We start from the raw sequence: 13527 nt of genomic DNA on the forward strand, positions 1-13527 counted from the left end.
GAGGAAGAATAGAGCTACAAGGAACATTTAAAAATAGTATAATTTTCCGCTGCTTAACTCAAGTTGTTCACCTGTTTAAAATATTGAAGATTTCGTCGGTATACTCACGGTATATTTTGAAAACGAGAAGGTATATTTAAGTATATTTCTGAGGGTCTGGCGCGGTATATTTGGTCCAAAAGTGCACGGTCACACTTTACTGTGTTTGTGGCTTGATTTTCGCGTTTCCCTACAAATTTAAATTGTTTTGTTAAAGAAAACTAACTGTATTATTATTAAAAATGTCCTTTGACGCGATACCCAAGGATCTGAGGGGTCTGCGTGCCTGCCTGGTTTGTTCCTTGGTGAAGGTAGGTTATGTTTGCTGAAAGCCGCGTCAAATCATGTGTAATTTTTCGCGTCTTTCAGAGTTTTGATCAATTTGAGACTGACGGCTGCGAAAACTGCGAAGAGTTCTTGCGCATGAAAGGCAACAAAGATAATGTGTATGACCACACGAGCAACAATTTTGATGGGCTCATAGCTTTAACCACACCCACCGATTCCTGGGTGGCGAAATGGCAGCGATTAGGTAAATCAATCTCAATGGAACGCTTCACTGCATGACATGACAGTGATTGACATCAGTTTTATGTATATTTCAGCTCGCTTCACACGCGGCATCTATGCCATATCCGTATCAGGAACTTTGCCTCAATCCACTTTAAGGGATATGAAGAACCGAGGTATTGTCTACAAGTCCCGCGATAGGAGTCAGCGCTAAATACTTCTTGGCCGTACAAAATACAAATGTAAATCTTTATTTTTAAGTCATAACAAAACCACGAATACATACAGTAGCAATACAAAATGGAGCAATTGTTGGATCAATCGGCCAATGAGCTAACACGCAATCCAACGCCGCCAGCTGTCGTCACATGAACGCCGAAGCCCGCCGACTCCAGTTCCTCCTTAAGCTTCCAGTACACTTCGTTGCACTCGAAGTTCTCCGGCAGCAGGACGATTGCATAGCCACCTGCACCGGCGCCGGTTAACTTCGAGAAGAAACCCCTCTTAAACGCAATGGTGAATATCTGTTCCAGCTTGGGGTGCGACACACCAATTGCCTTTAGAAGATCGTTGTTGATTTGGAAGAGGCGTTCGAGCTTTTCAAACTTTGCACTGTCGTCCTGGGCATTGCCGAAACTCTCGTATAGTGGGACAGCTGCCGTCACCAGCTCCTCACAGGCTTGCCAAATGGCTTCAATGAGCTGAGGAAATCCTTCAGCTAAGTGGCGAACCTTGGCCACGATGTCTGCCGTACTGCGGCTAACGCGGCTGTCAACCAGCAGAATGTTGAGCGGTTTCTGTATGCGCAGCGACTGAAAGCCTTGTCCTTTCACATAGCGCAACATGCCGCCGTAAGTGCACACTGTGTTGTCCAATCCGGAGGGTGTTCCATGGTTGACACGTTCCGATTCGTAGGCCCAGCTCGAGATAAGCGCCTGATTTTCCTCCTGCGAGTAGTTCTCCTGGTCAAAGTGACCGGACAAGATTAGGAAAGCGGCGGCCAAGGCGGCTCCAAATGAAGCAGAGCTGCCCAAGCCGGCGCCCACGTTCAGCTCGGTGTCTACCTGCACCTGGAAACCGGTTTGAAGAGCCAGCTTGGGATCTTTTGGCGACGAGAGTACAGCTCCCGCCAACAAGTAGTATATGGAAATGAACGCCCTTTGGGTATGCGGCTTTGGTGTGCTGCCAGCAGCTCTTTCCAGTTGCTTGGACACTTCCCCGCGCACCTCCTCCATCAACTTGGCGGTGCTGTCCGCCGGATACTTGCTGCGGAAGTTTTCGAGAAACGCATTAAAGTCACCCAGTTGTATCTCCAGGGTGCAGTTGAGAGCGTCCAGCTGGAAGCTGGCTACCTGACTGCCCGCCTGCTGGCGAAACTGGAGATTGGTGCCCAGGCCAACTACAGCGGCCAGGGCGGGCCTATTGTAGACGACGGCGTGTTCGCCATGGAGAATGACCTTGCCCGGAGAGTGGACCTGGAACTTGAGCATTGTATTGTTCTGCGGCGAGTTTGCTTTATCGGTAGTATATCAGCAATTTGAAATTGTAATGGGGAGCGTACAAAATGTTGTGTCTCTGCGTCGAGTACTTAAGTTTTTATTGTTTTTTTATGTAACGTATGCATTTAGCAGATCATTTGCGTAGTTTATTTAGCAACTCCAAACTCCACTCCGGCTGCGTCTGGCTGTTGTTTCCCTTTCACTTTCTTTGTTCGACTGTTTTCGGTGGCTGGCTTCGTTTATACTGGTTCCGATCGTCACACGCAAAAATCCAAACTACCAACGAACGACAACAGGTTACGGCTTATTGTTGCTGCTGTTGCTGCACTTTCTCCCACTCTTCGGGAGTGTATGACTTTTGCGAGAAAGCGTGTATTTCTTTTAGTTCTGCGGCCAGCGCCGTGTTCACTAATCTGTGTTTCTGTAGCAACGTCTTGCCTTTGAATGCTTCGGACACAATAATCACGCTGAATTTTCCACCGCAGCCGTCCGATTCATCAACCACATTCACGTACTTGGCTTCAAGCTCTTGTCTAAGCTTGTCTTCCAAATACTTTGAGTTGTATTTACTCATTTTTGTTGAATTTTGAAAATTTTCGTTTTGAGGTAGAGGTTATAAAACTATCGATTGGGTTTTTCCGTCCGTATCGGTTGTTTCGATATATATTAATCTACAGATTTTTATGTTTTCGACAGAACAATTTAAATATATCAATGTAAATAATGCATTTTAATAATACTCTTAAAACTCTTAAAACCGTCACTGTGGAGAATCTGTTGAGATTTGTAACCGGCAAAGGCGATAGTAATTGTAGCGTTGCTTATCGATAGTTCAAGAATCGCTGCTTTTGCATCACCAACAAAAAAACACTAGATTGCAGAAGCGCCAAATTTTTACGTTTATTAGGATTAAGTATACTTTTTGTTAAAATAAAGAACGAGTATTATACAAAGCAGTCCAGAGAAGGCAAACTCAATTAGTTGGAACCGTTTTATTCATACGTTTGTCACATCATGTCCTTTTTTGGATCGAGTACGCCGCTGGGAGCAACAAGCACGCCGGCCAAAAGTGAGTTCCAATAAAGAAAAGCCGCCAGCCCCCCTTCAAGCCCTTTTTTCCAAGTATCTGTGGGGCCCTGTTCCACTTGGTAGCTGGAGTAATTTTTTGGCATCCTGTAGGCTTTGTATGCGAATGTCCTTTGGATCGATGCTGCAACAGGATGATCATTCGATTATGAGGCACGAAAGATAAAAACGAAACTCACCCTTTCTGGTGGATAACGTATGCCACATACGCCGCTGAGCCCAGCACCAAGAGAAACAAAATAAGAAGAACAGCCATGTCTTTCGACCTCTTGCGTTCAGTGTCCGAAGCAAACTATTGCTAGCTTAGAATTTCGGACACTGTAATCACAGATAAGATCCCACGGCGGAAGCTGACTACGAATTATTGACCCAATTTTTTGTTTTGCTTATCTCCTCACATGGAAGCCGGCGGCATGTTTGGTTCACCATTTGGATCGGCGACCGGAGCTGGTCAAGCAGTGTCTGCGTTCGGCAGCCCGGCGACAGCAGCTCCAGCGTTTGGAACCGCAACAGCGACGCCTGCTTTTGGAGGCGGAACTGCGTTCGGCACTGCCACGGCTGGGCAAGGCTTTGGAGCTCCGACGGCAGCACCAGGTTTTGGAGCTGGTAATGCTGCACCAAATTTTGGTACTCCCACATCTGCCCCACCGTTTGGCGGCTCTGCTTTTGGTGGTGCCCCAGGTTTTGGAGCTGTTCAGACAACAACAGCCACACCAGGACTTGGTGGGGGCTTCGGCGGATTCGGTGCTGCTCCGGCATCAGGTCAGGGAGGCTTGTTTGCCGCACCAGCGACAAGCACTGCGCCACCGGCTTTTAGTGGATTTGGTCAGCCGGCCGCTACCAGCACAGCGCCAGCGAGTGGATTTGCAGGCTTTGGAGCAACAACGACCACGGCGCCAGTGTTCGGTGGCTTTAGCACTGGCCAGGCGACAGGATTTGGCGGTAGTGTGTTTGGATCCAGTGAGTTCTAGTATCCGGATTCGTATCCGTAATATTTTTAACCTGCTTCACTTTGCAGACTTTGGAAAGCCGTCGAATACCACAGTAACGCCTGGCTTTGGTGGATTCGGTGGCACCAGTTTTATGCTCGGCCAGCCACAACAGCAGCCCGCACCCATATCAGCCGATGAGGCGTTTGCTCAATCCATTCTGAATGTCTCAATATTTGGCGATGAGCGTGATAACATTGTGGCCAAATGGAACTACCTGCAGTCCATGTGGGGCACTGGAAAGCTTTTCTATTCGCAGAGTGCGCCCCCAGTCGATATCACGCCGGAGAATTACCTGTGTCGCTTCAAGGCCATCGGGTACAGTCGCATGCCAGGCAAGGATAACAAATTGGGACTCGTGGCTCTGAATTTCGACAGGGATCTGTCGGCCATCAAGTAAGTGCACGCCGCCATATCCTCCACGCACGATTTAATATTTCACATATTTCGTTTGCTTTTTTAGACCGCACCAGCAACAAGTGATTCAAACGCTGCACAGCTTGTTCGGCAGCAAGCCCAACATGATGGTGCACATTGAAACCATAAAAGAGTTGGAGAATAAAAAGTGTCAGATGGTTATCTACGTGGACGAGAAACTGCAGCATGCCCCGAACGAGGGAAAGCGGATTTTGGCCACTGAGCTCTCGAACTATTTGAACCAGGCATCGCTTAAGCCTCAGCTCACGAATCTGGGAATTGTGGAAGCATTGGCCCTGGTGTTGCCGGACGAGGATCAACTGAAGGAGTATCTTGAGAATCCCCCCCGTGGCGTAGACCCCCGTATGTGGCGTCAAGCCAATTTGGATAATCCAGACGCTGGTAAATTCCTGCCAGTGCCGATGATTGGCTTCAACGACCTGAAATGGCGCGTCAAGTGTCAGGAGCAGGAAACAGACACCCATGCCCTGTACATGAAGAAGGTGGAAGGAGAACTAACGGAGCTGAGACACCGGCATGCCACGGCCTCGGCCAAAATCTTGGAGCACAAACGCAAGCTGGCTGAGCTCAGTCATCGCATACTTAGGGTAAGCATGAAATGGGGTTCCTTCTTGCTGGTCCACTAACCTTTTCTTGCATCGAACAGATTATTGTAAAGCAAGAGTGCACACGGAAGGTGGGCTCCTCGCTGACGCCCGAGGAGGAGGCCTTGCGCACCAAGCTGCAGAGCATGCAGGCCGTGGTATCGGCGCCCACACAGTTTAAGGGGCGGCTCAGCGAGCTGCTGTCCCAGATGCGAATGCAGCGGAATCAGTTTGCTGGCAATTGTGGGTCGGAGTATACGATGGACGCGGAGGCCGAGGATGAGATGAAGAATTTTTTGACCATGCAACAGCGCGCCATGGAAGTGCTGAGTGAGACTGTCAATAAAGACCTCAAAGCCCTTGATGTTATTGTTAAAGGATTGCCCGAACTTAAGCAGGCATGATCGAGAGAGGAGCGAAACCGTTTAATAAATTGCGAACCGATGTCCGAGTCAATGAACAAGTTATGGTCGTTACACTTTTCCCATTATGCCGCCACCATTAAACATTTCCTGTAACTTTGAACTTGCACTTTTACGGCTATGGATCACAAGACAATCGAAACGCGTTCACACATTCGTCCCCAGTGCTGCGGAAATAATTGTGTGGGTCAATGCACTTACGGTCGAAGCCGATGCCGAAGCTGAAGCAGTCGGCCGACGGCCGACTTTTCTCTGGCCACCTCGCCTGAAATTGGACAATTTCTTCAGCGGCAGGCGATGCAATTGCCTGAGTGACAAACTGTTAGTCGCCTCGCCGGCACTTCCATTCCAGTTTGTTCAACTGCAACTGCAATTCCAGTGCGCTGCTGTTACATTAACATTATTATGCACCAGAGTGTCGTGCACACAGGCAAAGATTTGATTTGGCGTGCATGTCTAGTTTGGCTCGTTACATATTTATTTTCTTGTGTGAGAAACTTGTTTCTTGCTCCCAGCCCAACTGCTCTGCTCCTTGGCTGATGTTGGATTGTTGTTGTTGGTGGAGACTTCCGAGCTTCCGTTTGATCGTGGAGCTCCATGCAGCGTGGAGCTTGGAGAGCCACTATAAATGAATTGGCCTGCCCAGAGGAGGCCTTACTTCGTGTGAGATCTTTGAAAGTGAAGGTGCTAGAGTCAGAGAGCGCAGTGCATGTGAAACCGCAAGTGGCTCATTCAAAGTGTTTGGATTTGGGTTTGTGTTCGTCTCTGTCATCAAAAGGCAAGATGAGTGGCATATTGATTGTGAGTGGACAGTGTGAAGGATCCGGATACGGTCCTAATTCTATGTTCTTTGCAGCTGCTGTTGTGTATCTTCTGCTCGAGTGTCGCGGCCAGCCCCACAGCTGCACGCCGGGCACAGCTCCATGACGATGTACAGCTGCTACACCCGCACATTATCACCCTTGAGCGCCTCGAGAATTTGCTAAGGCGTGCTGGCGAAATCTTTGGCCCCGCCATTGAGGAGGACTCAATGGCGGAAGGCAGCAGCCAGGTGGAGCAGCAAGTGCAGCCGCAGCAACTGTTATTGCCGCCCACAGCGCAGCCGTACAACTTCTATATGCCCCTCTTCGACTATGTGGATCCGAAATTGGATGCCAAGAGCAGGCTCCTGGAGAAGATAGCTCCTCCGCCTCAGCCGCAGAAGCAGGAGCACAACTACTACGCGGACAAGCCAAAGAAGAAGCCAAAGAAGTTCAATGCGGCAGCCAAGCATATCAATCTCAATCTCAAGTGGCTGAACACATATGAGAAGGCCATGGGAGGGGAGACGCCCAAAGCCCTCTACCTGGAGCAGGATGAGCGCAATCGCATCAACTTTGACGATTCCTTCTTTGCTGTGGACATGCACGTGAAGATGCCGGATAATCAGCCACACCAAGAGGCTGGCCTCGGAGAACTGCTGCAGCATGGCGAAGAGCAGGCGGAGGAGGATCTAATGGCGGCTCCTGCGCAGTTCCATTACGACTACAAATCGACTGGACAGGATCAGCATCACTCGTAGAAATTGTGTGTTTTTTTTTAAATTTTAGTCACGATATAAAAATGCAGTAATAAATGCAGTACTCCATGCGGGAAGTGTGGATGGCTAGAGCGAAGCTTTGCTGTTTGCCTACTTCTCCTCCTTTGTCTTGCGGAGATCTTTGCATAGGGTTTCCAGGACATCTTGCTCCACAATCGGCTCGGCCTGCTTGGACTTTTCAGCCTCCTGTGCCTCTAGCTTGGCCACGCCTTCGCGCACTACCTTCTCAATGTCATCCAGCAGTCCTGATGCTCCGAAACGGAAACGTTCGGGACGCAGCCAGCGCATCCCAAGAGTCTCGTTCACCAGCGTCATCCAGGCAATGGCATCACGCACAGTTCGGACTCCGCCAGCGGGCTTCAGACCGACAATCTGGCAAGTGCGACGCTTGAACTCCTGTATGGCGAATATCATAACCAAGCCGACAGGCAGCGTAGCATTCACCGCCTCCTTTCCAGTGGATGTTTTTATAAAGTCTGCTCCAGCCAGCATGCAAACCATAGCCGCTTTGTAAACCTGTAATGAGAATCAGCCATCAGTCAATCAGCCAGTAATTATGCCTGCCGTGTCAGCAGCTTACATTCTCCATTGTTCCGAGCTCTCCGATGGCCAGAATAGTCTTCAAGTGTGCGCGCTGGCCACAGGCACTGCGCATCAGCACCACCTCATTGTAGAGACCCTCCCAGTCGCCGACCAGAGCCAGCTGCCGGTTGATCACGATATCAATTTCGGTTGCGCCAGACAGAATAGCATGACTAATCTCTTGCAGGCGCGTCTGCAATCCGTATTGGCCAGTGGGGAAGCCAGTAGCTACAGCTGCAATGGCCACCTTGTCCAGCTTGTCGTACTGCTGCAGTGCCTGATAGGCATCCTTCACTCTAGCAGGGTAAACACAGACGGCGGCAGTATGAATCTCAGAGAGCAGAGCCCGTTCGAAGAATTTGTCAAAGAATTGTGGCTCGAATGGATAACAGGCACGCAGGCACAGCCTTCGCACGTTGGCAGCAGTATCATCACCCGCTAGCGTGGTCAAATCTGTCAGCATCAGGGCCCTCAAGGCCCAGGCAATTTCATTTACGCCACTTACATGGCAGCGTTGAGACACCGTCATGGCAATCTCCTCAATCTGACGCAATGAAATGTTAACCGCGAGCAGGGAGGGGTCTACAAAGTGAATCTCAGTTTCGTTGTCCAAAATCAATGAATGTTTTACTCACCATAGGGAAGGGTTTTGTTCACTTCAAGCTCCTTAACCTCCATTTTCCTGTTTATGCTCCGTTCTGAGATATGCAAATGATCTTGACCTTCTTCTTATCTTCTGCCCAACACTCAACACTCAACCGAAAATATAGGAAGTCTTATCAATTTAAACGCCGAACAGCTGATGGTAGAGTTGCCAGGTTTCATGTGCAACGGGTAATTTTAATACGCGATCACCAGTGACGTGACGTGACGTAACTCTGAATAACGGAATATACTACTAATATATATTCTAATAAAAATAAAATATTGACTGGTCTGAAATAAATTTGTTTGTAAATTGCTTTAATACTTTTGACAAGTCAACCATTTCTAATTCTATGCTTGTGTTTCTAGGGAGACACTATAACGAAATTTTAAAAGTGTACTTCGACATGAGGTATACGAATAATTTATGTATTTGCACTAATAAAACTATTGCTTTGCTTTTGTGCCTGGAGGCCTGGTCTGGGGGGCTTGTCTCAGCGATGCTTTGCCCACTGCTCCCAGTATTCACGTTTCTGCATCTCGTACAGCCTTGAAATCGTACGCTCGAAGGCAAACAACTCCTCTTCACCGGTGAATACGCTGGACTTGGAATCGTGCTGCAATGAGAACAGAACCCTATTGTTGTATTGGAAGGATCAGTAGTGGCAGCCCGATCGACTCACCGTGCCATGTGTGATTTTCAAGTCGTCCATTAGAATGCGATCCGTGTCTGAGATGTCACCGGGATCGGTCACCTGGAATAGATTGTCCAGCGGGTAGTCGGCTGATATAACCACGCGCACTCGGTTGTCGTATAGCGTATCTATGAGCGTTATAAATCGCCGCATTTGTGACTTGATATTTAGGTTCAGCGAGGGCACGTCTCTGATGAGGACGGTGTGAAAGAATTGAGAGATCTGCAGATAGTCGCTACCCGCCAGAGGCTGTGTGAACAGAGACGAAAATATAAATATTTCCTCGAGATTGTTTGTTGCTAGGGAGCAGAGCACTTACGCGATTGCAGAGCTCTTCAAAGCTGCTGTCCAAGACCTGGCCACACGTGCGACGGAAGGTAAGATCCCGTCCAAAGTGAGTGATGGTGCGCGGCCTGATGATATCGTTCTCCTCGGCACACAGTATCTTGAACATGCGATTCATGCTGCCCTCTGCATCGCTCTGGCCCTTGACGAAGTAGTTGGTGTCACCAGACTGGGCAATGCGTCGATAATCGATGGAGTCGAGTTTGGCCAGCTGACAGCGCCGTTGCAGCAGGGCTATGAACGGGAGAAAATTGGTCCGCTGCAGACCATTTTTATACAGATCCTCGGGATGCCGATTGCTGGTGGCAACTATCACAATGCCCTTCCTGAAGAGATGCGTAAAGAGTCGCTTCAGGACCATGGCGTCGGCTATATCGGTGACCTGAAACTCATCGAAGCAAATCAGCCAGGACTCGCGGGCTATGATGTCTGCCACGGGTTTCGTTGGATCAAAAGGAGCGGGTTTATCCGAATTGAATGCCCGGTCGATGGGACCCTGCCGCTCCTTCGCCTCGTGAATCCGGCCATGCACACTGTTCATGAAGGCAGTAAAGTGCACACGTTGCTTGCGAGGGATCTGTAAAGCAAGTTCGCCTGTTAATTTGTGTTGCTTGTGTAAGCTATTAGTCACCTGAGTGCAGCAGTCGTAGAACAGGTCCATTAGGGTTGTCTTCCCCACGCCCACGCTGCCATAGAGGTACAGGCCCATTGGGGAATGGCTGCCTGCGTTTAAGTCATCTGCCGCGTCATCGTCGTCGGTTCGCTTCCGACCAAAGATGGAGCTGAAGAAGCCGCCACTGCTGCCTCCGCTTTGCTCTCTCGGTCTGTAGCCCTGAATCCTGTGGTAAAGAGCATCTAGTAGCTTCATTGTCTCCAGTTGCCTGTCGTCGGGCATCATTTTGCCCGTCCTGACACGCTCCTCATATTCCGGCAAAGGACTCATGTTTCCACTGGCATGGCAGGTTTGGTTGGTTGCAGCAACCAATTGGTGCGCCCTGAACAACAGTGTTCTATGTCGCGTACAGCGGATTACAACACCGAATTGACGACGAAACATGGTGGGGGGAAGGATTACTAGCGCTCGGATCTAACTGTTATTCTCGTTAGCTTAACATATTATTACATAAATCTAATTTCCGCGTTGTTGACCGCGAATTTTGGCCGTGAAATTTGGCGTATTTTGGTGCATGATGATGGTACCGTGGATTTTATACCGTTTGACCCTCAGAAATATACCGAATATTCTTTCTCATTTGAAAAAAATATAACGTTAATATTCCGAAGAAAAAAAAGAACTTAACTTTTTATTTACAAAACAAAAATGAGCATGATAACTTTCACCTGAACTCCGCTAAAATTCTTCAAGTTTCATAATATTCGTGCGTAAATTTAGATAACCAAGGGTTAATAGTTCTCTGTCCATGTTCGGAAATCATATTCCTTGATTTTGATGTTTCGTTTAATATTACCAGCCAGTTAGGATCCTTAGTTTTGAAAATAGAATTTTATCCAATTAATTAATCATTTTTCCACAAGATTGTTGATATTAAGAACTCCCTTTTATTGGATTGCTTATAAAATATGGTTAAAAAAAGGTCAACACAAACTAGAAACATAAAACAAAAGTGTGCATGTAATGAAACGTGAGTATTTTCGGAATTACGACATTTGAACACTTGTTGCTTGTCAACCGGTGGTATGGATGTTTGTATACCCTATTTTTGCTTCAATTAATGACTCGTTAGCTTAACAGTAGAGGTGTCGAGGGCACTATCGATAGTATCGATATTTTACTGCTAGCCTCTACTATCGACGGTTTTGCGACTATCATGATAGTATCGAGCTACAGTTGTTGCGCTTTTGATATGTTTGGATTAGCTGCACTAAAATACGAAGAAAAATTTTTAAGCAAATCGACAGGTGGTATCTAATTTTTACAATGGACAAGTTCCTAAAAGGTTTTAATGGTTTTTTAATAAATTATTTGAGCACGATACTATCACGATAGTATCGATTGTTTTTTCAAAACATTCAACGTTGATATTCCTCGATTTTGATATTCCGTTTAATTTAATTTAATTTAATTTATCCGATAGATACATACATTTTCTACTACTTGGCAAGTTTTCAGAAGCCCTTTTTATTGGATTATTTGCATATTAAGGTTCAAACAAAAACAACATAAAACGAATGTGACTTCGTTTTGTGGCGTTGCCAGACTCGTGCAATTCGTAGTTGGTTGCGGGCTGCCACACCATGATATTTTGTGATATGAAATTCGTAAATTTTGATATTCAGTTTAATGTTAATAGATATTTGGGCCTCTCAGCCCTAAAAAAAAATTGTATCCAATTCCTCAATGAATTTTGTTTAGGATTGGCTAGTTTTCAAAACGGCCAAAGCATAAAACGTAAATGTTGACTAAATGTGACGTCAGTGTTGCTGGTCAACCAAGTTTCTTCCATGCGTATGCACTTTTGTATACCTTACTATCTTTTAATTGATGTTAAATGTTTTGTTCCAAGCTCCATTGAAACATTATTTATGATTTTATCATAGATTGACATGTTTTTTACCTCTTAATGCATATGTTTGTGTATATATACACTTATCCCGGTTCTGATACCTATTATTGGAACCCGTGAGCTGCAAAATTTCGTTAATATCTTGAAAACAGAGACTGAGTAGTTTCTGCATTAATTGGAGCCTGAAATTACAAAAAATATCTCAAGCCATAATATCCATTTTCCCCAGATTGTTGCTCATCCCGTGCCTAAGTTGCACAACAATGCTGCCTCTTCATTTCCCCATGTTGCTGAACTTTTTCCCATACAAATCAAATGCATCTTACGGGAACGCAACAATTAATATTCATTCCGTTAAGAACATGTGTCTCACACCACGAAAATGAGGGGAAAGTCACCACGAAAACGCTCTCTTCACCTCAAAAAAAAAGAGAGAAAATTTTGAAAACTCACCAAGAATTGAGAGCGAAAAATATCAGTATTTTTTGTGCGCTAAATTGAGTTTGGCGGTCAATTTGAAAAGTGTCTTAATATATGGAAACCTTCTCATTTAAAAAAAACTATATAACGTAAATATTCCGAGGAAAAAAACGAACTTAACTTAACTATTTATTTACAAAACAAAAATGAGCATGATAACTTTCACCTGAACTGCGCTAAAATTCTTCAAGTTTCATAATATTCGTGCCTAAATTTGGATAACCAAAAAGGGTTAATAGTTCTCTGTCCATGTTCGGAAGTCATATTCCTTGATTTTGATGTTTCGTTTAATATTACCAGCCAGTTAGGATCTTAAGACCTCCTGAATGCAATGTTCATTTTGCTTCAATTAATGATAATAACCTAAATAATAATGACCATTTACAAGATTGATATGTTTTTGATCTATTTCTACATTTGATTTGTTTTCAGATCTTCATGCAGTTCATGTTTAAGCATTTAATATCCGGTTCTACAATGCCTTTTACAAATACTTAGATCCATACCAGAAACCATAGCTCATTTTGAAAATAGCCTTTCAGGTTTAGGATGAAATTAATAGTAAAATAATTTTCATTTTTTCCACCTGCACAATTTTAACAAATATTTCTATCAAACACCTCAATTATAAAGCTGTAAATGCGTTTCACTACCTATTTTAACCAAGAATGACGAGCACTCTGCGGATTAGGGCTCATTAAATTTTATTGTGCAAATCTTTTAAGTAAAACCTCGTAAATACCATAAACCACCGAGGAGCTTCCTGGGGTATGAATAGCGTAATGCTCGTGATTTGGAATTTCCCCCTCTATTCGATTCAGTATTGAATTAAACAGATAAGATAACGAAAACTGCCAAACATATTACCTACACATGAATGTAGTTCGTTGCTTTTTTAGGCTGTTGCATTATTAAATATCACTTGAAGTTTTCATCTCAAAAACAAAATAAAGTGGAAAAGTGGATAACTTTGATATGAATATATTTTAGGTATGAATCTATACCTCTGCTTGTACAGGGTATCCAACAGGCATGGCCATCTATCCTCACGACATTCTTCATGCGGCTGAGGTGGTGCACTATCGTCTCCAGGAACAAGATAAGATGTT

General features: G+C 45.7%; 8 protein-coding genes across 11 annotated transcripts; 3 read left to right on the forward strand and 5 right to left on the reverse strand.

The window, feature by feature from the left end:
- The first annotated feature begins 170 nt into the window (after positions 1-170).
- On the forward strand, positions 171-854 carry LOC111077717 (transcription elongation factor SPT4). 2 transcript variants are annotated; one of them, XM_022372093.2, is made up of 3 exons: positions 171-350; positions 409-571; positions 628-717. In XM_022372093.2, exons 1-3 carry the CDS (start codon positions 282-284, stop codon positions 705-707), a joined length of 312 nt encoding a protein of 103 aa, XP_022227785.2. In that variant the 5' UTR covers positions 171-281; the 3' UTR covers positions 708-717. The 2 variants fall into 2 exon arrangements, with proteins under 2 accessions (XP_022227785.2, XP_022227784.2); XM_022372092.2 differs by having other exon boundaries at positions 176-350; positions 645-854.
- On the reverse strand, positions 765-2043 carry LOC111077714 (mevalonate kinase). The gene has a single exon (XM_022372088.2). It carries the CDS (start codon positions 2037-2039, stop codon positions 867-869), a length of 1173 nt encoding a protein of 390 aa, XP_022227780.2. The 5' UTR covers positions 2040-2043; the 3' UTR covers positions 765-866.
- Positions 2044-2114: 71 nt separating this feature from the next.
- On the reverse strand, positions 2115-2688 carry LOC111077718 (bolA-like protein 2). The gene has a single exon (XM_022372094.2). It carries the CDS (start codon positions 2620-2622, stop codon positions 2353-2355), a length of 270 nt encoding a protein of 89 aa, XP_022227786.1. The 5' UTR covers positions 2623-2688; the 3' UTR covers positions 2115-2352.
- A 115-nt stretch (positions 2689-2803) lies between these two features.
- Positions 2804-5605, forward strand: LOC111077712 (probable nucleoporin Nup54). 2 transcript variants are annotated; one of them, XM_041594305.1, is made up of 5 exons: positions 2804-3117; positions 3228-4094; positions 4153-4519; positions 4587-5148; positions 5208-5605. In XM_041594305.1, the coding sequence occupies exons 2-5, from the start codon at positions 3533-3535 to the stop codon at positions 5547-5549; spliced, it is 1833 nt and encodes a 610-aa protein (XP_041450239.1). In that variant the 5' UTR covers positions 2804-3117; positions 3228-3532; the 3' UTR covers positions 5550-5605. The 2 variants fall into 2 exon arrangements, with proteins under 2 accessions (XP_041450239.1, XP_022227777.2); XM_022372085.2 differs by having other exon boundaries at positions 3540-4094.
- On the reverse strand, positions 2993-3648 carry LOC111077719. Its single transcript, XM_022372095.2, has 2 exons — positions 3314-3648; positions 2993-3258 (listed from the first exon to the last, which is right to left on the reverse strand). The coding sequence occupies exons 1-2, from the start codon at positions 3388-3390 to the stop codon at positions 3153-3155; spliced, it is 183 nt and encodes a 60-aa protein (XP_022227787.1). The 5' UTR covers positions 3391-3648; the 3' UTR covers positions 2993-3152.
- Positions 5606-5692: 87 nt separating the features above from the next.
- LOC111077716 lies at positions 5693-7222 on the forward strand. The gene is made up of 2 exons (XM_022372090.2): positions 5693-6368; positions 6424-7222. The coding sequence occupies exons 1-2, from the start codon at positions 6165-6167 to the stop codon at positions 7126-7128; spliced, it is 909 nt and encodes a 302-aa protein (XP_022227782.2). The 5' UTR covers positions 5693-6164; the 3' UTR covers positions 7129-7222.
- On the reverse strand, positions 7121-8658 carry LOC111077715 (deoxyribose-phosphate aldolase). The gene is made up of 3 exons (XM_022372089.2): positions 8364-8658; positions 7727-8310; positions 7121-7662 (listed from the first exon to the last, which is right to left on the reverse strand). The coding sequence occupies exons 1-3, from the start codon at positions 8404-8406 to the stop codon at positions 7237-7239; spliced, it is 1053 nt and encodes a 350-aa protein (XP_022227781.1). The 5' UTR covers positions 8407-8658; the 3' UTR covers positions 7121-7236.
- Positions 8471-10629, reverse strand: LOC111077713 (putative ATPase N2B). Of its 2 annotated transcripts, none has more exons than XM_022372086.2 (4): positions 10045-10628; positions 9388-9990; positions 9057-9317; positions 8471-8990 (listed from the first exon to the last, which is right to left on the reverse strand). In XM_022372086.2, the coding sequence occupies exons 1-4, from the start codon at positions 10468-10470 to the stop codon at positions 8868-8870; spliced, it is 1413 nt and encodes a 470-aa protein (XP_022227778.2). In that variant the 5' UTR covers positions 10471-10628; the 3' UTR covers positions 8471-8867. The 2 variants fall into 2 exon arrangements, 1 of the variants encoding a protein (XP_022227778.2); XR_005968094.1 differs by having other exon boundaries at positions 8905-8990; positions 9057-9295; positions 9431-9990; positions 10045-10629.
- Between the last annotated feature and the right edge of the window lie 2898 nt (positions 10630-13527).

The sequence above is a fragment of the Drosophila obscura genome, unplaced genomic scaffold (genome assembly GCF_018151105.1).
Source record: "Drosophila obscura isolate BZ-5 IFL unplaced genomic scaffold, ASM1815110v1 contig_25, whole genome shotgun sequence".
NCBI classification, from domain to species: Eukaryota; Metazoa; Arthropoda; class Insecta; order Diptera; family Drosophilidae; genus Drosophila; species Drosophila obscura.